Consider the following 26963-nt stretch of genomic DNA (forward strand, 5'->3'; position numbering starts at 1 on the left):
CTGGGACACTGGTTGGCACTGGGACTTTTGGCTGCAGGCCAGGCTGATGGGTACTGCCAGACTGGTCTCCTTTCTCAAGCCTGGCTACTGGCTCCCTTTCCCACAGGCATAAAGAACGCATTCACTCTGGAATGACCTCTCATGCTGACTGAATAAATGGGAAGGAGTGGGTGCACTTGGCAGCTTAGATCTTTCCTTCCTTACGGCAAAGGTAAATTTTGCAATAAATTCCTTATTGTATATCAGCCAACAGCAGCCAGCTCTCACATACTCAAAGAGAATTTTCCTAATAAAAATTGGGTTTTATTCAAAATAACAAGATAGTCATAATAATTCACTTTTAGATAAGTACTAATAAGTAAACAGCCAGCAAAGGTAAATTTCTTTTCTTTTCTTTTTTTTTTTTTTGTCTTTTTTTATGACCACACATGGAATATGGACGTTCCCAGGACAGGAGTCAAATCAGAGCTATGGGTGCCAGCCTACACCACAGCCACAGCAAAGCGGGATCCTAGCTGACCCTGAGACATACAACACAGCTCATGGTAACACTGGATCCTTAACCCACTGAGTAAGGCCAGGGTTCGAAACCACAACCTTATGGATACTAGTTGGGTTCGTTACCAGTGAGCTACTCGGGGGAACTCCGTAAACTTCAAATATTACAAGATGACAGGGAATTCCCTTGTGGCTCAGACCATTAAGGCTCCCGTCACTGCAGTGGCTTGAGTCACTGTTGTGGTACAATTCGATCCCTGGTCTGGGAACTTCTATATGCCGTGGGCATGGCAAAAGAAAAAAAAAAATGAAAATATACCTAACATGGTAACTCTAAAAAGGATTTCAGAATAAACACTTTTCTTTTTTACCATGTGACTCAATAAATACATCTTCAGCAATGATGTTACCTCCCCCACTTCACTCTGAGGTCACATGAAATAATAACAGCTTTTCCAACAAATCAAATTGCAATGTTCTTACAACAGGCTGAAGCCTGGCCAGTGCTTGAAGATCATCTACTTTATTTTTTTTTTTTTTTTTTTTTTTTTTTTTTTATTTTTTATTTTTTTTTTTTTTTTTTTTTTTGTCTTTTGTCTTTTTTGTTGTTGTTGTTGTTGCTATTTCTTGGGCCGCTCCCACGGCATATGGAGGTTCCCAGACTAGGGGTTGAATCGGAGCTGTAGCCACCGGCCTACGCCAGAGCCACAGCAACACGGGATCCGAGCCGCGTCTGCAACCTACACCACAGCTCACGGCAACGCCGGATCGTTAACCCACTGAGCAAGGGCAGGGATCGAACCCGCAACCTCATGGTTCCTAGTCGGATTCGTTAACCACTGCGCCACGACGGGAACTCCAAGATCATCTACTTTAATCCCTTATTCTACAGAGGGAGGACCCAGAAAGAAGACGGGATTTGTCAGGGAGTAGCTAGCAAGCTTTGAGCTGGAGCCTGAGTGTCTTACCTTATTCTTTTCACAATATTTGCTCTGCAAAAATATGAGTAGATTTGTGGTCAAAGAGCTGTGTGTTTCTCAAATAAAAATTTCCAATGACAAAATAACATATGTTCAGTATAGAAAACCTGGCAAAAAGAAAGAAAAAAGCAAAACCCACGCACGATCCTGTCTCACAGAGATACCACTGTTAAAATTTGGCATGTTTTACTCTGATTTTGCATATGCACATATAGATGTGTACAGCTTACTTTTGCACTTAGCACTCACTATATTTTGATTATTTCTCTATGTCAATAAAGAGATTTTCCATGCTATATTGCCAGGCTTTTATTCATGTATCTTCTCACTTTTTTCTGATATTTTCACTATAAATTGGGGGAGATTATCCAAGGTTTGCATTCAGCTCTAATGCCCCCCCTTGATAAAAACTGATCAACTTTTGAGAATCATCCTCATTTACTAAAAATGACTGATCCATTTCAAATATGAGGCTCAGAGACAAATCAGTTGCATTTAGGAAGTCCTACCAACCTCTCATTTTCCACTGTCAGTGTCTCAAGAGCAAAGAAAAAGAAAGTCAGACTTAAACCAGTAATAGGACACATATTGTTTTGTACAGCATTATGATGGACAGAGTGAGAGAGTAGCAAAAAATATGATTTATAAAGCAATAAAAACACAGAATGGTGAAGTTCCCATTGTGGCTCAGTGGGTTAAGGACCTGACATAGTCTCTGTGAGGATGCAGGTTTGATCCCTGGCATCACTCAGTGGGTTAGGGATCTGATGTTGCCCCGAGCTGTGGTGTAGGTTACAGATATGGCTTGGATCTGCTGTTGCCATGGCTGTGGCACAGGCTTCAGCTGCACCTCTGATTCGACCCCTGGCCTGGGAACTTCCATATGCCACAGGTATGGTTGTAAAAATTAAAAAATAAAAACATAGAATAGACATTCAGAATTTCTCTTCCTTGTGTGTCTCAGGCTTAGAGGAGGATTAAGAAGCTATTGTAAGACTAAGTGCAGCTCTAGTACCAGTTAGAAGAGTCAGAGGCTCTGAACCATGCAGAGAAATCCCATTCCTGCTTGCTCACAGAATATATTCTTGGGTCATCCAAGTCGAGTCTCTCAAAATCATTCAAGCCTGGGAGAGGAAAAAGCTTTGGTGGACAACCACCCCTCCAACTAGCTTTTCTAGCCACAATCTCTGCTGAAGTGTGTGTATGTGACCCAATCAGATCCAATCAGATCCTTCCCCAGGACTGCTATATTGGTTCTAAGATAAAGAAGTTCTTTCTAAAAATTGAAGTATAGTTGATTTACAGTATTATTTTCAGGTGTGCAACATAGTGATTCAATATGATTATAGATTATACTCCATTTAAGTTCATTATAAAAATTTGGCTATATTCCCTGTGCTTTACAATATATTCTTCTATTTAATTTATTTATTTAGTCTTTTTTTTTCCTTTCTTTTTTTTTTTTTTTTTACAGCTATACTCACGACCTCACGACATATGACATATGCAAGTTCCCTGGCTAGGGGTCAAATTGGAGCTACAGCTGCCAGCCTTTGCCACTGCCACAGCAATGCTAGAATCAAGCTGTGTCTGCAATCTACACCACAGCTCATGGCAATGCCAGATCCTCAACCCACTGAGCAAGGCCTGTGATTGAACCCATGTCCTCTGGATACTAGTCAGGTTTGTTACTGTTGAGCCATGACGGGAACTCTTGTAGTTTATTTTATACATATTAGATAGTACCTCTTAATCCCCTACCCATAACCTGGGATACCTACACCATCCCTCTCCCCACTGTAGCCACTAGTTTGTTCTCTATCTGTGAGTCTGCTTCTGTTTTGTCGTATTCTTTTTTTTTTTTTTTTTTTGGCTGCACCCTCAGCATGTGGAAGTTCCTGGGTCAGGGATCAAACCTGAGCCACAGCAGTGACCCAAGCCACAGCAGTGACAATGCTGGATCCTTAATCTGCTGCACCACAAAGCAATTCCTGTTTTATTTTTTAGATTCCACCCATAAGTGATAACATATAGTACTCGTATTTCTCTGCTTGGTTTATTTTAAGAAGTTCTTTCTTTTTGATGAGGTGGCCACACTCAACTCAGAAGAAGCCCTCTGCAAATACCTACACAGACACTCAACAAACAGAGCAGTCTGGGGGTGAATCTCCAGTATTAGTACCTGAGGCCCTGGTTTTTGTAGCACTCTTGTTAATGTTATGAGCTATGCCAGTATCCTTCCCACCTAGACGCCCTTAGGTACATAGGCTAATCTGAGCAAAGTTTCTGTCTTTTACACCTCAAGGGATACCGAGCGGTAACTGTGAGTGGCCCAGAAGAGGGGGCCACACTTCAGTCTGAACATCACCCTATGGCTGCAGTGATCCCTCCTCCCCTCTGCCCACACCAGTAAAAAGCCCATTTGCTGGAGGAAGAACCTCATTAATGTTAAAAGCAGGATGCTGCCATTTTTACTTTTTAAAAATTTGTTTCTATTTTAAAATTTTCTTTATTTATTTTTTGGGCTTCCCCGTGGCATATGGAGCTCCTGGGCCAGGCCTGGGGTTGAACCCGAGTCCCAGGGCTCCCAAGACGCTGCCGAACCCACTGAGCCAAAGCAGGAGCTCCTGTCATTTTTATTTTTACATGATGCTCTTTAAGGCAGCTGATACCCTCTATTGACACTGGCACCAGATTTGATTTCTCATGGACAACTGAGGATACTAACAGCTAATGAATGAAAAACGACCCCTATGAGTTTCAAATAATTTCAGATGAACTTCAAATCACTGGAAAAGTAAGAACAATGTTTGATTAAATAATTATCTTTCTGTAGAGTAAGGAAAGAAGTTAATGTATAAGTTACATATTTCTTAGTATTTATATGATTTTATTAAGTTACCCTGGAAAAGATCTAATTCAGAACACTTCTTAGATGTACTTAAGTTGCTAGTTTATATTAGAGAAACGATTCAACAGATGTGCCCAAAAAGTCTTTACCTCTTGAAATCATTCATTTTGAGATATTTTAACTTTTTGCTTTTTAGGGCTGCACCTGTTGCATATGGAGGTTCCCAGGCTAGGGGTCCAATTGGAGCTACAGATGCTGGCCTACACCACAGCCGCAGCAATGCCAGATCCGAGTCACATCTGTGACTTATACCACAGCACATGGCAGCGCTGTATCCTTAATACACTGAGCGAGGCCAGGGATCGAACCCGCAACCTCGTGGTTACTGATCGGGTTCATTAACCACTGAGCCATGACAGGAATTCCCTTGAGATGTATTTTAAAGACAAGAAAATTATTTGAATGCAAAACTGCTCTAAAGAAGAAAAACAAATGTAAAAAAATTTAACTGCTATCTCTCAGGGTCTATTCTTTCCATCTTTTTTTTTGCGGGGGGCCGCACACGGCATATGGAAGTTCCCAGGCCAGGGGTCATATTGGAGCTGTAGCTGCCGGCCTTTGCAACAGCCACAGCAACACCAGATCCGAGCCGCATCTGCAACCTACACCACAGCTCATGGCAATGCCACATCCTTAACCTCTGAGAAAGGACAGGGATCTAAAACCTGCATCCTCATAGATTCTAGTCTGATTTGTTAACCACTGAGCCACGAGGAAACTCCCCATCTTTTTTTTCATTCTTTTTTTTTTTTTTTGGCCATGCCCATGCCTGAGGCATGCGGAAGTTCCTGGGCCACTGCAGTGACAACACCAGATCCTTAACTCACTACACCAAAGGGAACTCCCTGAAGGTAATTTTTAATAGGAGAAAAATGGAGAGTCATTAAGAGTTTTGGATTTTTCTTCAGTTTCTCCAAAGAGTTAGTGTTTAATCATTTAATATTGAAAGAAAAACATCTCTATGAAAACAAAACAACCTTTCTTGTGACCAGGTGCTGTGCCCAACCCTCTACATATTCTCTCACTGAATCCGCCTCAGAACCCTCTGGGAGGTGCTAACGTTGCCCCTATGTTACAGATGAGGACATGGTGGCTTGGAGGGCATGGTAGATGATCTCACACACACATGTGCTCCCTCACCTCTGGAATCTCCCTCTTCTTTTTTTTTTTTTTTTTCCCCCCTGCTTACCTTGTGAAGACCACTGGATGGACATTCTATTTGAGTTGGTGGAAACTAAATACTTTTAAATGATCTTTTGTTTCTTTCAAATATTTATCAAAGAGAAATGGACTGAAAAATTTAACTGAAATTACAATTTTAGGTAATTAAAAAGTGTGATTTTTTTTCCTTTTTTTTTTTTTGTTTGTTTCTTTGTTTGTTTTTTGCTTTTTAGAGCCACTCATGAAGCTTATGGAAGTTCCCAGGCCAGGGGTCGAATTGGAGGTACAGCTGCTGGCCTACTCCACAGCCACAGCAACAGCAGATCCAAGCCACATCTATGACCTACACCACAGCTCACAGCAATGCCAGATCCTTGACCCACTGATCTAGGCCAGGGATTGAACCGGTGTCCTCATGGAAACAAGTCGGGTTCATTTCTGCTGAGCCGCAACAGGAACTCCTGTCTGTTTCTTAATCGCCTTTAGCTTCTTGTGCCCAAGTGGCATATTTGGGGTAATATTTTGATCCCCTTCAGAACTGTTTGCTGCCACATTTCCCTTGTTACCTGTTGGTTCAGAAGACTGTTTTCCTTATCAAGTCTGCACTTCCTCATCCATTCACCAATTAGAATAGCAATGAGAGTTTAAGAATTAAATGCTTCAGGAGTTCCCCTCATGGTGCTTCAGAAATGAATCCAACTAGGAACCATGAGGTTGAGGGTTCAAACCCTGGCCTCCCTCAGTGGGTTAAGGTTCCGGCGTTGCTGTGAACAGACAGCTCAGATCCTGTGTTGCTGTGGCTGTGGTGTAGGCTGGCAGCTATTACTCCAATTCGACCCCTAGCATGGGAACCTCCATACGGCTCAGGTGCAGCCCTAAAAAAAAAAGAAAGAAAGAAAGAAAAGAAAAGAAATGCTTCAGTATAACATTTAGCACATAAAGCATCAATTTTACTCACTTCTGGTGTTTGAGCAGCTGAATTCCACATAACTGGTCTCTGAAGAAACACAACTTGCTTTGTAGCCAAATTTCCTTCACTGCAAATTAAAACAATAGTATGTATTTGTGAATTTATAATTCTCTATATTTCACACTTGACTAGAATGTTCCACATGTATCCTTTGTAAAATAATCTGATACAAAAGTAATTCTGAAATATGATTCTATACAGTGTTTTTTGGCCACACCCTCGACATATGGAAGTTCCTGGGCCAGAGATTGAACATGAACCACAGCAGTGACCTGAGCCGCTGCAGTGATAACACCAGATCCTTAACCTGCTGTGCCACAAGAGAGCTCTGAAATACGATTCTTTATGTTAAAGCTGGAAAAACAGGGAAGAAAACCCTAAAAACTAAATATGGTCATTACAAAAGAAAATTTTAATGTTTAAAACTTATAATCTTACTGTACTAACATCTGTAGTTTGTCTCTTCGTGTCCCCTCCTACTCTTTTTTTTTTTTTTTTTTTGCTTTTTAGGCGCAGCATGTGGAAGTTCCCAGGCTAGGGGTCGAATTGGAGCTATAGCTGCTAGCCTAGCCACAGTCACAGCAACAAGAAATCCGAGCCGTGTCTGTGACCTACCCCACAGCTCATGGCAATGTCGGATCCTTGACTCACTGAGCAAGGCCAGGGATTGAACCCGCATCCTCTTGGATCTTAGTCGGGTTTGTTAGCTTCTGAGCCACAATGGGAACTCTCCTTCCTACTCTTTATCAACGTGTTTATTTTTTTGTTGTTCTTCTTTGCTTTTTAGGGCCAAACCTGAGGCATATGGAGATTCCCAGGCTAGGGGTCCAATCAGAGCTACAGCTGCTGGCCTGCACCACAGCCATAGCAATGCCAGATCCGAGCCGCGTCTGCAACCTACACCACAGCTCACAGCAATGCTGCACCCTTAACTCACTGAGAGAGGGCAGGAATTGAACCCACAACCTCATGGTTCCTAGTTGGATTTGTCTCCACTACGCCAAGATGGGAACTCCAACGTGTGTATTTCTGCATGTCTATAACCATACTTGCCTTTTTGTATTCTATGCGTATCCCTTTTCTTGTGTGTACACTGTGATCATATTCTTAATAGGTGCATAGTATCTCAAAGAATTAAGATACCAAAATGTACTAAGCTTTTCCTTTATTATTAGAAAATTAGTTTCCAGTTTTCTGCTATTTATAAGTAATGCTGCTATAGAAACATGTCTAGTCTTCCTCATTCTTTATGAGTTATTTTCTTGGGATAAATTCTCAGGAGTGGGATTATTAGGCCAAAGGGGTATAATTTAAGCTCCTTGCTATGCTTTGTCAAATCTGTCTGATAAAAAGAAGAGACAGATTTGAGCTGCCACATGTGAAAAATTTTATATACATTTTCAGTTGAGGGACTTGAGCCACAGCTCGTTTCATTTTTAGATGCTTCTTTGTAGTCAGCTACTCAGTATTCTCCCTATTTAACTATCATCATGGCAAATTACCCCTTGCCAAAGACTACTTGGGGTTTGGATTTCTCTGAAATGCTTTTCACAAGAGTCTCCATGGATTTATGGGGAAGGAGTGTCTGTGGCTGATGTTGCTCAGTTACGACTTTTATTATGCAAAAACCCCCAACAAAACCTCCCTCTTAGCTGCATTTTATGCTGAGCTCTGTTTCTAGAAAACAAACGCAACATTGAAACTCTGGCCCTAGTGGTCTACTCCACACCATTTGAAAATCCCCAACTTACTGATACTGTTGAATTTTGAGAAACAGCAGATCTTCCTGCAAACTGGTAATGAGAGACTGCTTCTTTTTTATTTTTAAATGATTGCTTCTGGTCTAATCTTATTGCAGTTTGACTTTATCTTTGATTAGAAGAAAAGATTGGTATGAAATATATCCTAACTTTTGGGAACAACTTGAATTATCAGGAGCCATCAATTACGACGCAGGTATACCGGGAAGGGATGAGTGGCGTGAAGAACAGGCTGGTCTGTTTGGGAGCATAGAGGAGACTGGAAAAAGCAGTGACTTTGGAATAATACAGGTCTTGGGTTCAAATCTTAACTGCTGTAAAACAAAGAATGTTGCCCACCTTCCAGTTCTGCAAAAATCAAGTCATTAGCTGCTGTGGTTACTGACCCACAGTTCACCCTGAAAGGAATTCAGGCAAAGATCTGAATAAGGTACTTGGTGCTCTGGGAAAAGAGGCCCTCACAAAGTTAGAAATAATTCTGGAGAATTTTTTTTTTTTTTTTTTTTTTTTTTTTTTTTTTTTTTTGGTCTTTTTAGGGCTGCGCTGGCAGCATATGGAAGTTCCCAGGCTAGGGGTTGAATCGGAGCTGTAGCTGCCGGCCCACACCACAGCCACAGCAATGTCAGATCCGAGCCATGTCTGTGACCTACACCACAGCTCGTGGCAACACTGGATCCTTAACCCACTGAACCAGGACTGAGATCAAACCTGCAACCTCGTGGTTCCTAGTCGCATTCATTTCCGCTGCACCATGATGGGAACTCCAGGGGAAATTTTTTTTATGAACCCGGATTCTTGCATACTTAGAAAAGCACTAAAATCACTAAATGAGATATCTGTTCCTCATGACCAACCTTCCTTTTAGGACTGCACTGGTGATGCTGGATCCTTAACCCAATGAGTGAGGCCAGGGATTGAACCCATGTCCTCATGGACACTAGTTGGGTTCATTATCACTGAGCCACAATGGGAACTCCTAACCTTCTATCAAGGTATGTGCTTGACTGCATGTGACTCTTCTCCTAAATCACATATTTACTGACCCCTTCCAGTTACCTCTTCGGAGCAGTTCTGCAGAGCCATCTGAGAGGCTGGATCCTGGGCTAGAGTTCTTAGGAAGTCTCCAGACAAAACCGAAACTAACAGTTCGCATGTTGTGCTTTTACCATGACAGTTGATGATACCACCTAATAGCTGATGACTTTAGCAAAGTTTTAAAATGCTCTTGCCTTTCCTATCAGGGACGTTGTGAAGGACAAATAAGTCAATGTGCCTGCCCCTGGAAGGAGCACAGTGAATGTGGTTTCCTTCTACTTCCTCCATTTAATGAAATGTGGGGTGGGGCGAAGTGGGAAGAAGTAGCTTAGAATCAAGAATATCTTCTGGTACTGACTCACAAACTTTGAAAAACTTATGGGCTCCAAAGGAGACAGTTTGGGGGGTAGGGGGATGCGCTGGGGTTGTGGGATGGAAATCCTATAAAATTGGATTGTGATGATCATTGTACAACTACAAATGTAATAAATTCATTGAGTAATAATAATAATAATAATAAAAGAATATCTTCTGGAAAGAAAAGTCAAGGCAAAAGATACATAAGAATAGAGAAGAGATTTCTGGATAATGCCCAAAATGTGTGACCCAGGTAGTGAATCACATGAGGGAACCAGGCCTAGAACTATCCAAAGATGAGAAGGAGGGATCGGGATGGAATTATTCTTATTGAACAGAAAGCAGGAGAATGTGAGGGTAGGGGCTGGGGGTGACACTGGAGTTCTTCCCAAATGATTATAGGATAGGGCAAGTCTGAAAGCACTAGAATGTGATGGTTGGCCTAAAGTAGGCTTCTAACCATTGCTAATGAGGTAAAATAGCGGGTGTGGAGACGGCTTCTTTTTTTTTTTTTTTCTTTCTGCCTTTTCTAGGGCCACTCCCGCAGCATATGGAGGTTCCCAGGCTAGGGGTTCAATTGGAGCTGTAGCCACCGGCCTTCGCCAGAGCCACAGCAGCTTGGGATTCGAGCCGAGTCTGCGACCTACACCACAGCTCACGGCAACATCGGATCCTTAACCCACTAAGCAAGGCCAGGGACCGAACCTGAAACCTCATGGTTCCTAGTCGGATTCGTTAACCACTGTGCCATGACGGGAACTCCAGAGATGGCTTCTTAAAGGCTATCTTAGGACAGTCTCTGGATGCTCAGACGACACTTTGGAAGGTTAGCATCTTTCCCTCTCTTGGGAGGTTCTTAGAGCCAGACTCAGTTTGAAATATGTCTGAGACCTCTACGTACCTAGTTTTCTAAGGGAACATTCTGATTTAAAACAGGTAGTTCTAGGAGTTCCCTGGTGGCTCAGTAGTTAAAGATCTGGCATTGTCACTGCTATGGCCCAGGTCGCTGCTGTGGCATGCGTTTGATTCCCCTCCGCCCCGCGCCAGAACTCACGTGAATGTGACCAAAAATAAAATAAAAACAAAACTGGAGTTCCCATTGTGGCTCAGCAGAAACTAATCGAACTAGTAACCATGAGATTGTGGGTTCCATTCCTGGCCTCGCTTAGTGGGACAAGGATCCAGTGTTGCTGTGAGCTGTGGTGTAGGTTGGCAGCTGTAACTCTGATTGGACCCCTAGCCTGGGAACTTCCATATGCCGCAGATGCAGCCCTAAAAGGCAAAAAACAAGGCAAAAGAAAAAACAAAAAAAAATAAGTAGGTTCTACTATTTTCAGAACATCTGTAAGATGTGGAATGCCTTTGGATTTGGAGAATCTAATCATGAGAACTCTAAGAGAAAGAAGTCTGAAGCCTTGAAGAGGGATACCTGACAGGGCAAGTGAGTCCCTCACAGTCTCCAGGGGCTCCTGAGGCAACTCTCTTTACTGAGCTTGGATAGAAGTTTTGCCCTGTAGCACAGCTTCTGAAAGGACTTGACTGGTGAAGTCATTATGGGACCAGAGAGCACTTCAGATGCCTCCTGGATGCTCTAAGAGGACAGGGCCTACATCTCCTATTCCCTACAGAAGTTTTCATCCAAAAAGTGCTGCTGGGTAGCCGAGGAACTTAGTATCTTCCTGAGAGAGAGCTAAGAACCTTTGGATTCTCTTTCAGAATGTTATTAATGGGCAGTCATGCTTTGATGTAATAGAAAATGAATGCAGCTTTTGGAAAATGCTTGATTTACAGAAAAACTCTGGAAAAGTTCTGGCACAACCTGTTTTGGTCAAGGCTATAAGCTGCCAGAAGCTGGTCAAGGGAATTGTCTGCAAAGATGTGAAAGCATCCATTAGTCCTTCCTCTCTGAGAGCAGCCGATACTCCTTAGGGCCATTGTCAGCTTGAGGGATGGGGCAGCCAGGGCACCAAGTTCCCTGCAGGCAGTGGCGGAGGGCAGGGTGAATGGTTATGAAGCCTGGGGAAGGGGAAGGAGGACCAGGAAAGTATCATGACTCCAGAGGCCAAGCCCAGGTACAATCTGGGGCATCAGGCCAAACTGAAGGAGGAAAGCAAAGGTCAGATCTGTGAGGCCCATTGCAAAAATGAGATTGGCGAGAGAAGCAAGGTCATGTTCAGGCATCTGACCGGACCAGCCAGTGGAAGCAAAGTGAAAGAAGTATGAGGCCTGAGTCAGCTCCTGGGTCACAGGATTAGGCAAAGACCCAAAGGAAGCAGCAGAGAAGCCCCAGCACTGCTGCTGTCTCTGGGACCAGGGGCTCTCTGCCCTGGTGGTAAGCTCATCTTTCAGTGCGGGCAGATGTTAGTGTGGGATCTGGGGAGAGCAAGCTAGGGATTGTACTTATAGCAGAGGCAGGGCAGCCAGGCCACAGATGGGGGAGAAATGAGTTCATCTGGCTCTACAACTTTATACTACAAAATGTCAGGACACATCACCTCCCTGTGATGTATTTATCAGAGGGGCAGTGTGGAGTGTGGGGGAAACAGCATGTAGGGCTTTAAAGCCAGACTGACCCTGGGTTTGCACCCCAGTTCTGTTGCTCGTTTGCTAAGTGATGCTGAGGTAGTCACACTATTTTTCTGAGCCTTCTATTTCTTTTCTGAAAACAGAGGTGGTTCTGGAGTTCCCTTCATGGCTCAGTGGTTAACAAACCTGACTAGGATCCCTGAGGATGTGGGTTTGATCCCTGGCCTCGATCACTGGGTTATGGATCCAGCGTTGCTGTGAGCTGTGGTGTAGGTTGCAGACCAGCTCAGATCCTGCCTTGCTGTGGCTGCAGTGTAGGCTGGCAGCTGTAGCTCTGATTCGACCCCTAACCTGAGAACTTACACATGCTGCAAGTGCAGCCCTAAAAAGCAAAAACAAAAACAAAAACAAAAAAAATCCCTCCAAAAAAGAAAAATAAAACAAAAAACAAAGAGAGGTGGTTCTAACACCACCAGAAGGTGGTGGGTATAGTTCTTTTTTTTTTTTTTAAGGGCTGCACCTGGGGCATATGGAAGTTCCCAGGCTAGGGGTTGAATTAGAGCTATAGCTGCCAGCCTACACCATAGCCACGGCAGCACCAGATCTGATCCGAGTCTGCAACCTACATCGCAGCTCTCAGAAAAGCCAGATCCTTAACCCAATGAGTGAGGCCAGGGATCGAACCTGCATCCTCTGTATACTAGTTGGGTTAGAAACCTCTAAGCCACAGTGAGAACTCCAGCGGGTACAGTTCTCTTGTGTAGCAGATACTCAATAAAAGTTTCTGTCTCCATTTCCTGCCTTCTACGCATTTCATAAGAAAACAAAAAGAAGACTCTCTACTTGGGTTTTTTTTTTTTTTTTTTTTGTCTTTTTGCCTTTTCTAGTGCCACTTCTGCAGCATATGGAGGTTCCCAGGCTAGGGGTCGAATTGGAGCTGTAGTCACTGGCCTTCGCCAGAGCCACGGCGATCGGAGCCGCATCTGCAACCTACACCACAGCTCACGGCAACGCCGGATTGTTAACCCACTGAGCAAGGGCAGGGATAGAACCCGCAACCTCATGGTTCCTAGTCAGATTCGCTAACCACTGCGCCACAACGGGAACTCCCTACTTGGGTATTTTTAAGGGAGAGAGATTTGCTATGGAACTAAAAGACAAGGCAAAGACTGGCCTCCCAAGAAAAGAAGATCTCATAGACCAAAAGAAGAAGAGTGACTTGTGTTTGTGCAGTGCTTTTGGTGTACCAAGCACTTTCCATGTGAAGTTGCACATTTGCTTGTTGTGATGGTCCTTTCAGGTGGGCAGCAAAGATATTATTTCCCCCATTTATTTTCTTCTTGGGCCACTTGGCAGCATACAGATGGAGCTCCTGGGCCAGGGATCAGATCCCAGTTGTGTGGCAACGTAAGATCCTTTAACCCACTGTGCTGGGCAAGGGATTGAACCTGCATCCTTGCGCTGCAGAGACACCGCCAATCCCTTTGTGCCACAGTGGGAACTTCTCCCCCATTTTATGAATAAGGAAGTTGAAACCCAGAGTTTTATCTGAAATCATTTCTAGTTCCCTCCTTTCTACAACACCACACCATCTGCTAGCAAGTGTAGAAGGAACTCAGGGAAGCCCTGACCACAGCGGGGAACGGCCTAGTGTAATTCCATTCTGACTAGACAACTTTAAAATGAGTGGATAAGAAGCGTTCCTGTCGTGGCTCAGAGGTTAACAAATCCGACTAGGAACCATGAGGTTGTGGGTTCGATCCCTGGCCTTGCTCAGTGGGTTAAGGATCTGGCGTTGCTGTGAGCTGTGGTGTAGGTTGCAGATGAGGCTCGGATCCTGAGTTGCTGTGGCTGTGGTGTAGGCCGGCAGCTACAGCTCCAATTCGACCCCTAGCCTGGGAACCTCCATATGCCGTGGGAGTGGCCCAAGAAATGGCAAAAAGACAAAAACGAAACAAACAAACAAAAAAAAGAGTGAATAAGAGTAGACTTGTGCAGAAGTCCAGATTTCTATGTTGGCATCTCCCCAATCTGGCATTTCAGTTTATAAAGTTTAGAAGTTGTAATGAACAATAATGAGGACGTAAAAACAAGGGTTCAGTTTTCCCGGGCCAATTACACTATTTAAACAGAACAGGCAGGTCCTGGTGTTAGGATGACAAAAGGGAGGAAAGACAGGAGCAAGTTCATGATTTGTGGCATTTAAGCACCACAGAAAAGATGAATCACTGAAAACTTTGCCTTAAAAAACTCCCCCATGAACTCAGTTTTGCACAAGACTGAACAAGTACTACTTATAAAAACAAACAAGCAACAAAACCAATAAGAAACAGCAGTTCTGTCAGGGTTTGATAATATCTTTTTTTGAGTGTGTCTTTTTTTAGGGCTGCACCCATGGCATATGGAGGTTCCCGGGCTTAGGGGTCCAATCGGAGCTACAGCTGTTGGCTTACACCACAACTATAGCAATGTTAGATCTGAGCCCCTTCTTTGACCTACACTGCAGCTCACGGCAATGCCGGATCCTTAGCCCACTGAGCGAGGTCAGGGATTGAATCTATGACCTCATGGATATTAGTCGGGTTTGTTAACTGCTGCACCATGACGGGAACACCTGATAATATCTTTATTCATATTTAAATTTTAAAATGATTTTTGCAGGAGTTCCCGTTGTGGCGCAGTGGTTAAGGAATCCAACTAGGAACCATGAGGTTGCGGGTTCGGTCCCTGCCCTTGCTCAGTGGGTTAACGATCCGGCATTGCCGTGAGCTGTGGTGTAGGTTGCAGACGTGGCTCGGATCCCGAGTTGCTGTGGCTCTGGTGTACGCCGGTGGCTACAGCTCCTATTCGACCCCTAGCCTGGGAACCTCCATATGCCATGGGAGCGGCCCTAGAAAAAGGCAAAAAGACCAAAAAAAAAAAATTACTTTTGCAGGAAGTTACGAGGACAACTTGAAGTTCTGCTTGGTCCAATATTTACCTACAATTTCAAGTATCTTTGAAACAGAGTTGGAGACAGAATGTATGGGTGGGTGGGAGAGTTTTTCTATATTCTTTACCATTTAAAAACCATGACCGGCCTTCCTGTTGTGACTCAGTGGGTTAAAAACTTGACTAGTATCCAGGAGGATGTGGGTTCAATCTCTGGCCTGGCTCAGTGGGTTAAGGATTTGGCATTGCTGCAAGTCATGGTATAGGTCGCAGATGCAGCTTGGATCTGGCACTGCTGTGACTATGGCCTACGTTGGCAGCTGCAGCTCCGATTTGACCCCTAGCCAGGGAGCTTCCATATGCCGCAGGTGTGGCCCTAAAGAAAAAGAAAAAGGAGTCAGCAACAAAATCCATACCACGATCATGTATAATTGGCCTGTGGGAATCAAACCCCTCGACTCATTGCTCTTGGCTGAGTTTCTGCTTCTGGCCTCTCACACCTGGGGTGCCCACACTGACACCATTGCCTCTTCCCAGCCTGCCCATATTTGAGATTCATTTCAAGTGTGACCTCCTTCCGAGAGCCTTCAATGATCCCTCAACTGAAGAGCCACACTCTGTTTTCCGGGTGCCCATGGATTCCTTGAGTGGAGCTATGTGAGATGAAACCTATTTACCATGCCTGGTTAGCTCTCTCTGCCACCAGTATTTTCCTCTTACTTATGGAAGCTCTGTTCTTTCATAACGTGCCCCTCAGACTTCACAGCCTTCACAGAACTCCTCTCTGCCTTCACTTGTGTCCTCTGCCCTATTCAACTCTTATATTCAACTCTTTTCAATCACTGCTTCCCCAAGGAGTCTTTTTAGATATCTTCTCCCTAATTCCCCACCCCCCCCATATTAAATTTTGATGCCATAGGTGTGCCGTGGATCTGTTTATGTACTGGGACCTTTGGGAGGAACGCAAACGTTTGCAATATTTTTTTCACCTCCTTTAAAACCAGTTTTCACCCTCTTGGGGCAATGTCATCCCTACTGAGAGCACATGCTTTAGCCTCCACTGCAAGACTTGTCATCATCTGTTCTGCATTACTTATTTGTTATTTGTGCTGTCTCTCCAAGCAGATTATGAGTTCCTGGAAGCCAGGATCTGCCTCTAGGGTGGCTAAAATATTGCCTTATACATACTAGGCTCTCAATAAATATTTCAATTGAGCTGAAAGAACATTCTGTTTAAAATAAAATGCAAGAATGTGAGTCACCTTGAAGACAAACTGAGCTGGTTTTCAATGAGTGGCTTATTTGCAACTGCTCAGCCACTTGTGACATAAAAATAGTCTTATAAAAAAACCTCTCACTTATGGCTCCAAAATCCATTAGACTGGAGAAAACAGAATTGTTAGGTTAATTTGTATTTTCTGGTAAGTTTTGCAACATCTTATACATTTTTTTTTGGCCTGTTGTCTTTTCAGGGCCGCGCCTGCAGCATATGGAGGTTCCCAGGCTAGGGGTCTAATGGGAGCTGCAGCTGCCGGCCTACGCCACAGCCACAGAAACGCAAGATAGGAGCTGCGACTGCAACCTACACCACAGCTCACAGCAACGCTGGATCCTAAACCCAGTGAGTGAGGCCAGGGATCAAAGCCTCAACCTCATGGTTCCTAGTCGGATTCATTTCCGCTGTGCCATGATGGGAACTCCTGCATCACCTTATACATTAATGATTTGCCATGGTTTAATATTGATTTCCCTTACTGAGTTGATGATTAATCGCTCCATTCAAAATGTTATGTGCTTTCTTGTTCTATCCCTGTTCCCCTCAGGATTGAGGAGCATCAAAGAAAAGGGGGGTTAAAACCAAGCAGGACTGTGTGGGACCTTCCAAGGCACAAAAGCCCTTCTGTGTCCCCCATTTCTTGTTTGTAGAAAAAAGGCTTTAGTTTCCTAGGTCTTCACCAAATTCCAAAGAGCAGACTCAGTCACTTAAAGATCAAGAAGAGGGTCACAGGCGTCCTGGTCCCTCCTGAAGGGACATGTATAATAATCTGATGAATGTCTCCGAGTTGTTCTGCAGAAACTAAGACCCCGGGAGGATGGCAGCTACTTGCTGACCACAAGCATGCAGACTCTAGACTGGCTGGAATCAGAAGGCTGAGGTTCTGGAAATATCACCCTGTTACCTCACTACCAACCAATCACGAGCTGATCACACATCTATGACCCTTACTCCTAACACTGTCTTTAAAAACCCTTGCTGGAGTTTCCGTCATGGCGCAGCAGAAACAAATCTGATTAGGAACCATGAGATTTTGGCTTCGATCCCTGGCCTCGCTCAGTGGGTTAAGGATCTGGTGTTGCTGTGGGAGCCGTGGTGTAGGCCGGTGGCTAGAGCTCTGATTGGTCCCCAGCCTGGGAATTTCTATATGCCTTGGGTGCGGGCCTTCAAAAACAAGACAAAAGACAGACAACAATAACAACAACAAGAAAACCCTTGCTGAAAGCCATCAGGGAATTCGGGGTTTGGGGGAATGTTCCCCTTCCTTGGTGCCCTGCAAATAAACCTTCACTTTGCCACAAACACCTCCTGTCAGTTTGACCTTCTGTACCCCAGGCACATGAGCCCTTGCTCGGTAACACAACTCAGAAATAAATGTGTCAATTCTTGATTTTAAGACATGAAATAAAAATTTACTTTTTAAAAGTCAAATTATAGAATTCAATTTTAACTTGCACCCGTGTAGCTACGTGCTTAGTCACAAAGTTCCTTTGCCTTACGACCTTCATTTGTTTCTCAGATATCAAGATATGTGTTAAAGATAAAAAAGATGCTCCCACAATTTAGCACCTCCCAACCCCTGCCCCCAAGAAAATGTTAAAAATTGAAGTTCAGATGAAGAAATGTGACAACTGGAAGTACGTACAATAGACAATTTGCCTATTTCTTAAAAAAATGGAGCTTATCAAAATGCTGCTCACTGCAAGACTGCTATGAGCTTAACTCACAACGGAGTTACACAAGACTGTGACCACAGAATTTAAATTAGAAAGAGAAAAAAAAGAAAGAGAAAAGACCATATTAAAATGGACCAGACATAAAACCCTAACCTCTTCCTCAGCTGTAGGTAAGAAAGCAGCTCCTACTTTGGCTGCCACTTGAGGATTTAGAGGAATTTGTGCACCTAAGTGTCTCAAGTAACTGCATCGACTTCAATTGCTTCTCAGCTGTGGTGACCTCAGGGCTGTGGAGCCTTTTCCTTCAGGGGCTGCATAAAATGGGAGTCAGGGAGGGCTTGCTGTTCCACTGTGACAACACAGTGAGCAGACAATTTTCTCTTTTTGGTATTCATATCTTGTCCTTTATGACTAGACTTTAACATTTTTTTAAAATTTTGTTGTTTTTTCTAGGGCCGCACCAGTGGCATATGGAGGTTCCCAGGCTGGGGGTTGAATCAGAGCTGTAGCTGAGGGCCTACGCCAGAGACACAGCAACACAGGATCCCCAACCCACTGAGTGAGGCCAGGGATCAACCTGTGTCCTTGCGGATACTATGACTAGACTTTTAATATCTTCCATACATTATACTTGATTGATTGTACCCAAAACCCCTCACCTTTAAATTCTGTCCTCTGAGATGTAAATGAGGGTGTACACTTTTCTTCTTCTTCTTCTTTTTTTTTTTTTTTTTGTCTTTTTAGGGCCACACTCCTGCCATATGGAGGGTCTCAGGCTAGGGGTCTAATCAGAGTTGTAGCCACCGGCCTATATCACAGCCACAGCAACAACAGATCCGAGCTGCATCTGAGACCTACACCACAGCTCACAGCAATGCCGGATCCTTAACCCACGGATCGAGGCCAGGGATTGAACCAGCAACCTCATGGTTCCTAGTCGGATTCATTTCCGCTGCGCCATGATGGGAACTCTCCCTTTTCTTCTATCTTGTGTTCTAAAATGCTTTCTCTTCCAATGTTAGGTTATAATCCCATGTTTCTGCAAGTGCAGCAGAATCACCTTGGATTCTTGATAAAAATGCACCATTTCCCCCTTCCCTGCCTACCCGGGTTATTGGGGAGGGGGGGGGGTTGATCTGAGGTGGACAGAGGGAATTTTGGCTTCTCTTACATTTTTTTCAGTGATTATTTTAAGGTTAGCAATATCAGCTACTGGTTCAGCTAATCTGATCCTCTACTAGATTTGCCCTGAGGAATTTAATGTAAATTTTCACCTTGACTTTTTGAAAAGAAAAGGATTGGGCCTATTTATATAATTATATAGTGATAAGGATTAAAAAGGGATTCTGACAAGACTTCAGGGCTGACAACAATAACCTTGGAATAAAGTAGTGATATCATAGTTCTGTATCATAATGTTTCCATGGTAACGCAGTTTTAAAGCCAGGTGGAGAGATCTTGTCTAAGTTAATGAAGCAACAACCTTAACCTAAGGACACACTGGGAAAATAACTTGACGTAATTTGATAACAAGATATACTTGTTTTTATTGAGATATAGTTACTTCACAATATTGTGTTAGTTTCTTTCTTTTTTTTTTCTTTGCCTTTTGTCTTTTTAGGGCAGCACCTGCGGCATATGGAGATTTCCAGGCTAGGGGTCGAATCCCAGCTGCAGCTGCTGGTGTGTGCCACAGCCACAGCAACTCGGGATCTGAGCTGCATCTGTGACCTACACCACAGCTCATGGCAATGCTGGATTCTTAACCCACTGAGAGAGGCCAGGGATCGAACCTGTATCCTCATGAATGCTAGTCAGATTTGTTTCTGCTGAGCCACAATGGGCGCTTCTATTGTGCTAGTTTCTGGTGTTCAGAATATATTTGTATTTTTGAAGATTCTATTTCATTATCGGTTATTACAAGATAATGAGCAGGAGTTCCCGTCGTGGCGCAGTGGTTAACGAATCCGACTAGGAACCATGAGGTTGCGGGTTCGGTCCCTGCCCTTGCTCAGTGGGTTAAGGATCTGGCGTTGCCGTGAGCTGTGGTGTAGGTTGCAGATGCGGCTCCGATCGCCGTGGCTCTGGCATAGGTCGGTGGCTACAGCTCCGATTTGACCCCTAGCCTGGGAACCTCCATATGCCGCAGGAGCGGCCCAAGAAATAGCAACAACAACAACAACAACAACAACAACAAAGACAAAAAGACAAAAAAAAACCCCAAACAAACAAACAAAAAAACAAGATAATGAGTATGTGAGCAGATAGGTCAGGATGGTCCCCAGAGAAAGAGAACTAGGAATTGCTTTCTTGACATAAGAGAAGCCATTTTTGGCTTAAGCAATATTGTGATCTAAGCCTGGCCACAGTGCTTGCACTTGAACAGGCCTCAGTGATTAATGATCTTAAGGGAACAGAGGACTGCAGGAGCAAAGGGAAAGCAGTCAAGAAGCAACGGTTAGCGATAAAGCAGAGTCCTCACTCCCGCTCAAGGGATGTACACAGCAATCTGATACAGATCTTTCAGTTTTGTAGGAAGTAGGGCCACACCCAGGTGGAGGGTGGGAACTGTATGCTTTGACCTCAGCTTGGTCAGAACCAAAGGCATGATGATGTTGACCTTTTCTGACCCTTGTGACTTCAATCATCTAAAGCTGAGACTCCTTTCAACCTCTATTCCAGTTCCATGTAGAATTCTCCCTTGCTCAAGCCCCTTCATCAATAGGCATGTAACCTTAGCTGAAAACTTCCCTAATTTTGCTGCTTGGGGAAACACTGCTTTGGGAAAGATCCTTTATGCTCTCCTTACTTGCTGCAAGTAATAAATCCTTCCTTCTTCCTGTCTTTGGCTTACTGTATGTCTTTTGGTTCTAAACTCATCAAGAGGTGAACCCAGCTTTCAGGTGACAGGTATAGTTTCCCTGTGCTATACATATATCCTCGATGTTTATCTATTTTAAATTCAGTAGTTTGTATCTGTTAATCCCATAGCCCTAGTTTCCCCTCCCACCTTCTCTCCCTTTTTTTGGTAACCACAAGTTTGTTTTCTCCATCTAACAGGATATATTTGAGTTATGAAAGAAATGAGACGACAATACCTTACGTATAGCCCATTTCAAGTTATAGCTTAGGTGACAGAAGAGAAGAAAAAACTGAAATTGCTTAAGACACTATTACTATATACGAGTGGAAAATATTTAAGGAAGAAAGAGTTCACTGGTCACACTTAGTGGTTCTAAGTTATGTTTTAAGACATGTGGGCCCCCAAAGAAAGATGATGACAAACATTTGCTTTTCTGGATGTAAGCATAATGTTTAAGCATGTTATCTTTTAGTGGCATTATTTATCTCTGTCCCTTTTACTGGCTTGTAATACTCAGTGCTAGTTTTGTATACAGTGAACTATAGTATTTACGTTTTCTGCAATATCCTGATTTAGGACAGGCCAAGCCATCATACTTGCACAGTTGCTTTCAACTTCTTAGGGATTTTGGTTTTGTCAAAGGATTAGGTTCGTGTAATAGCTCGAATTTCTTAGCCTAGTATGCACAGATCCTGCATGGGTACTTTCATATCTTATTTTGCTTAATCATCATGAAATCTAGTAAAGCTGATATTATTGCAACACTCTCCAGATGAGGAAATTGAGACTTAAAGAGGTTCCTAAAGCTGGCAAATGGTGAAGGTGTAATTCAAATGAGATGTTTAGCTCAAAGCCTGCACCATTCTTTTACTTTCAGAAACTAAAAACTTTCAGGCTCTATCCTCCACCTGGACCAAGATGAACCATACGTAATATTTTAATTTACATTTAAAGATGACCTGGTCTGGAGTTTCTGTTGTGGCTCAGCAGGAATGAATTTGACTAGTATCCATGAGGCCATGGATTCGGTTCCTGGCCTCGCTCAGTGAGCTAAGGATCTGGCATTGCCATGAGCTGTCAGGTAGATCACAGACCCTGCTCAGATCCCATGTTGCTGTGGCTGTGGTGCAGGCCAGCTGCTACAGCTCCAATTGGACCCCTAGCCTGGGAACCTCCATATGCAGCGGGTGTGCCCCCCCCAAGCCAAAAAGAGATGACCTGGTTGGAGGTGAGTACTATGCTTGTGTGTACCAAAGCAGCTAAGACCAGCATGTGACTGTCATAGGGACAGCATATTTAGACAAGAATAAAAAGGCCTGCCTTGTGTGGAGGCTTGTGTCAGACTCTGGTAGGTGGGGCTGGGTGACAAGGCTGCTGGCTGAGGGGCCCTGGAGGTGTCTGGAAGCCCCTTTGCTGTTTTCGTTTTTTGTTTTTTTTGTTTTGTTTTGTTTTGGCTGCAGCATGTAGCTGTTTGATGTGGGATCTCAGTTCCCAGAGTAGAGACTGAACCCTGGCTGCAGTGGTGACAGTGCCAAGTCCTAACCACTAGACAACTAGGGAACTCTCCCCTCTGCTATTTTAATTGCGCACATAGATGAGACTTCACAAGGAGAGCCTGAAAGGTCTACTCTGACCCCAAAGAGTCTTGGTAGATACGAGGGATATAGGAGAAGCTGAAATGGTGGTCAGGCAGTGGTGCTACCTCTGCTCCTGAAATGACATAAAGCTACTCCTCACTCCTGTGGGCATCCTGATCACTTGGTTCAGCCTGCAACTTTATGCAATTTGATATGCAGGACAAGTTAGTCAAGCCAAGCACAGATCTAGGCTTCACCAGCCTCCCCCCATCACAGTATGCTTGAGACCTCTTTCTTCCCACCTTTGGTCTTAGCCCTGTTCTCACTCCCAAACCAAAGCAGAAGATGCTCGAGGAGCTCCAGCCCCTGTTCCACGTCTCAGGATCCAGCCCATTGGTCTCACTGTCTAATCTAGTGCTGGGCCAGTCATTCCTATCACTTGAGGAAATATTTAGACTCATGAGTCTACCCACCACTGCAGCCAGGGTTCAGTCTCTACTCTGGGAACTGAGATCCCACTTTAGCCCTGAGTGAATGGGAGGGAGGAATGATAAATATCTTTTTCACTGGGGAAAAAAAACATGAAAGGTCCAGAATTCAGAATATGTTTAGGAAGCACTAACTATAATAGACCCATGACACCCTATATTATACACCCACGAGAACCACCAAAAAAGAGGTGAGAAGGGCAAATACACAAGTTATTCTGATGGAGGGTGGGGAGTGGGATAGACCCATAGCTTGGCAGATGAAGGATGAGGTGTGTCAGGGAAGTGGAATTTCTTTCTCTCCCACTACCTTCTGCAAGGTTCCTCAAATTTTGATGAGCTTGAGAAGCTTGTGAAAATGCAGATTCATGGACCCACCCTCAAAGCTTCTGACGGCCCCACTGGGATGAGCCTCCGACATGTATATGTGCCCAGGCTTTCCAAGTGATTGACATTGCTTGGTCTGAAGACCAAATCTTGAGAATTACTGAAGTACTGTGATTTGACAGATATGTCACAGATTTTTAAAAGGTGGCTAGTAATTCAGAGAGTTGGCACAGTTTGAGAACAGTTACCAATTGATCTCTGAGCAGAAAAGCAGATTCACTGCTTTGCTTACTTCTAAGTCCTCCTTTTAAAGCTTGAATGTCTTCACTTTGTATCCACTTTTATCCCTCTCCCCATCTGAAGATGGCGTGGCTTTATTATAAAGCCATGTCAGTCAAATTTAAAGTTTGTGGGGAGGTAGTGTTACTGGACAGGGGTAAGTTGCCAAACTGGGAAAACCAGCAAAGACAGGGTTGGGGGTGGTGGGGTGGTGGGGTTGATGAGACTGAGGAAGAGGGAGTTGCCTGACAATCAGGGTGCAACTGTGGTGACTCTGCCCAAAGGGAAGGTGGAGGTAGTACTGTCTGTCCTCTGCAGGTTGTACCAGCCCAGGCAGGACAGAATTGGCAATCATCTTCCGGATGCCAAATGGGGCAGAGGGGACGTCTCTGAATCCAAGGGATAGCAAAGCACTTTATACAGAAGATTTAATTGGTGCCTCTTTCTCCAACAAACAAACAAAAAATAACTTCATCTTTTTTCCTTACCAGGAAAAGAAAAAGAAAAGGTGGTATTTGTGACGTTTTGGCATTTTGGTTCTAATGTAGGTATTTTATTTTATTTTTTTAAATTTAAATTTTTTGGTCTTTTTAGGGTCCCACCTGTGGCATATGGAAGTTCCCAGGCTAGGGGTCGAATTGGAGCTGTAGCTGCTGGCCTCCACCACAACCACAGCAACATGGGATCTGAGCCTCGTCTGCAACCTACACCATAGCTCACAGCAACACCAGATCCTTAACCCACTGAGCGAGACCAGGGATCCCACCTGCGTCCTCATGGATGCTAGCAGGATTTGTTTCTGCGGAGCCACAAAGGGAACACCTGCAGGTATTTATTTTAGTGGAGACAGCGAACAAGCTCATGCTGCAGGGGAAAGCTAACCCTTACCCGAGAGAGGAGGAATGGAGGCAGAGGTGCTGGCGCCCCTCCATCTTGCCTGTTGGGTACCATAGTCCTGGCTGTGTGCTGGGGGAAGGCAGTGTGGCACAGGCATGCAGACGAGCAGAACAGAGGGTCCTACAGGGGGGTTGTATTTTCAGTTTGCAGATTCATACTGACTCAATCTTTACTCTAGGGAAGAATCAGCATGTTGAGATGGAAAAAAGAAGGTAGAGTCGTGCCATCTTTGAGGGGAGGGGCGGCGTTCTGAGGGCTGGAAGCAGCACTGAGTTGGGAGTTGGTCTATGCTCTGGGTCTGCCAATATGAACTGGTATGCCCTTGGGAAGGAGATGTAATCAATACCTTACACATACACAGTTGGACCTCTGTCTCTGCAGTTCTGCATTGGCAGATTCAACCAACTGCCAACGGAAAATATTTTTAAAAGATTCCAGGGAGTTCCAAAAAGCAAACCTTGAATTTGCCAGCAACCGTGACCATAGATAGCATTTACAGATCTCCAAGGCCCATGAAATCAGACTCGAAGTTCAGTGAAATGCTTTTTGTAGGTATTAAATAAGCCTTGTTATGTGGGATTACCTAACAGATGAACTCTATTTCAGAATGAAATGAGAGTATGTCAGGAGACATCAGCGTTACCTGTCATGTCTCAGTATAGGTGTAGGCAACACGCTTGTCAGAAGCCATCCAAACTCAGCCAGTGTGTGCAGCAGAGGCCCGTAATCCGTTTTGATTTCACAGCCCTGCGTGAATAAGCATAGAGTGCATAGTCTAATGACAAAGACAACCAGCCACACAAGTGATTACAATAAAGGGTGAGGCTTGTTAGGATAAGGGGAGTTCACGGCCCATTAAGTGCAATTTCACCAGCTGAAGTCTTCCTGGGCTTCATGTCTGCTCCCTGCTGCCTTCCAACCATTGAACTAAGTTAGACGGGGATCAGAGTGGAGGGGGTTTCCATCTCCAATGTTTGGCCCTTCCTTCCTTCAGTCTTGTTTGGGAAACAGACTTTAATGTATGGGGGCCCCAGCAATCTGCATTTAAAAAGTTCCTTTGGTGATCTGCATCCAAGTATCAGCTACATTTTCAGAAACACTGGTCCAGGGACTGGGGCGTGAGGACAGGAATAGAGGGTGAGGATTGGGGAGTGAAAGGTGAGAGGGGCTGAAAGGCGGATTTTTGTTTTTGTTTTGGCTGTGCTGGCAGCATCTACAAGTTCCCAGCCAGGGACTGAACCCGAGCCACTTGCAGTGCTGGATCCTTAACCTGCTCTGCCACACAGGAACTCCATCACTGCTTTTTACTCACTTGGGATTGATTCTTTCCTGGGAGCTTTACCTCTTACCCCAAAACCTTTTTCCCCTCCTCAATAGGATGTTCAGTTTCTTTGAAAATGACAGGTCTCTCTAACCTTTCCAAGGTGAGAAAGGCAAAAGTATCCTTGAAAGAGGCTGTTAGCGAGGGCCGCATGCACACAGCACAATATACCTGAATTCAGTCTGTACACCTCAAGGACAGTCTGTTTGGTGACATCTGAATTCAGAGCAGACAAAATGAGCAGCAATGTCTTCTCTGATTAGGAAGGACAATGCTGTGTGTACATATGTGCCTGGCAAGAGAGAGAACACCTTGGGATATTTTTGCCTGTTGAAAGTCAATTCATAAGGTAAAAAAGTCAGTTACATTGCTTGCTTGGATATAAAATTGACTGAATTTTTTTCCACTTTCAGTCAGTTGTCATGGCATTGTGTAAAGAGAATCTCAGTGCGGGGGACTCTGTTTAGGGTTGGAATGCTACATCTTTGGGAATCTACTGATATTTCCGTACAGATGATTGTTTTGCTATCTTTCAACAAAGATGAACGTTGAGTAAAGCAAATTGCCTTTCCACAAATCTGAGCTAAAGAATTCGTGATGAAGTTCTGAACATTGAATGAATATGTGTTTGAAGGATATTGCAAGTGTTAGGCAGTAAAGATCTTTAGAATATAAAACCATATAAAAGTAAAGCCAAATTGTCAGAAAACTGCGGTTTACCTCAATAACAGTCCATTGTTCTACTACGATGGCATCATTTCCTTTCCTGCTGGATCCTGGAACTCCAGAACCTTCTTCTTCATAGATAAAGAATCCTTCCAAAGATTTTGGCGAAGGGTCCCCTGTGAGGAAAAAGATACAATTAAGAAGAGTTGTAAATACTCAGTGTCTCTTAAGATCATCTAAAACCTTAAATAACCCTTGTCATTCAGGAAGCTGAAAGAAAAACCTATCAATTAATAAACACTTATTTTAGCTGAATCTGTGACATCCCCCTTCTCTTTCAAGGTAATTTTTTTTTTTTTTTAAAACAGAGGTCAAGATAGTTTTATACTTAGCTGAATTAAAACCAAACTGTAAACATGAAAACTACAGTAACAAAAGCAAGATAAAATAACATACAGCAAGAA

At 43.9% G+C, this 26963-nt stretch overlaps 1 protein-coding gene and 2 long non-coding RNA genes across 8 annotated transcripts in view; 2 read left to right on the top strand and 1 right to left on the bottom strand.

The window, feature by feature from the left end:
* Positions 1–26963, bottom strand: part of RFTN2 (raftlin family member 2) — a 70462-nt gene that overhangs the window by 6458 nt on the left and 37041 nt on the right. For 2 of the 4 annotated variants that reach the window (XM_085000299.1, XM_021075725.2), the window contains 3 exons: positions 26554–26675; positions 25156–25259; positions 6509–6587 (listed from right to left, as the gene is read on the bottom strand). In XM_085000299.1, coding sequence (XP_084856425.1) covers positions 6509–6587; positions 25156–25259; positions 26554–26675 — 305 coding nt within the window. Of the gene's footprint in view, positions 1–6508; positions 6588–21120; positions 21995–22129; positions 22399–24423; positions 25260–25711; positions 26676–26963 lie in introns of those variants that run through there. The other 2 variants (XR_014830068.1, XR_014830067.1) reach the window with 2 other exon arrangements.
* LOC110257079 (uncharacterized) overlaps positions 8207–26963 on the top strand; it is a 59122-nt gene continuing 40365 nt past the window's right edge. For 2 of the 3 annotated variants that reach the window (XR_014830071.1, XR_014830070.1), the window contains exons 1-2: positions 8207–8316; positions 9146–9272. This is a non-coding gene — a long non-coding RNA (uncharacterized LOC110257079). The remainder of the gene's footprint in view (positions 8317–9145; positions 9273–26963) is intronic. The other variant, XR_002339300.2, reaches the window with a different exon arrangement.
* On the top strand, positions 22367–26811 carry LOC146396070 (uncharacterized). Its single transcript, XR_014830073.1, has 2 exons — positions 22367–22420; positions 23053–26811. It is a non-coding gene; the product is annotated as an uncharacterized LOC146396070 (long non-coding RNA).

Source organism: Sus scrofa, chromosome 15, assembly GCF_054392235.1.
Source record: "Sus scrofa isolate SSC_HxYL_T2T_F1_AM1 chromosome 15, Sscrofa_HxYL_maternal_Yorkshire_Landrace_v2.0, whole genome shotgun sequence".
NCBI lineage: Eukaryota > Metazoa > Chordata > Mammalia > Artiodactyla > Suidae > Sus > Sus scrofa.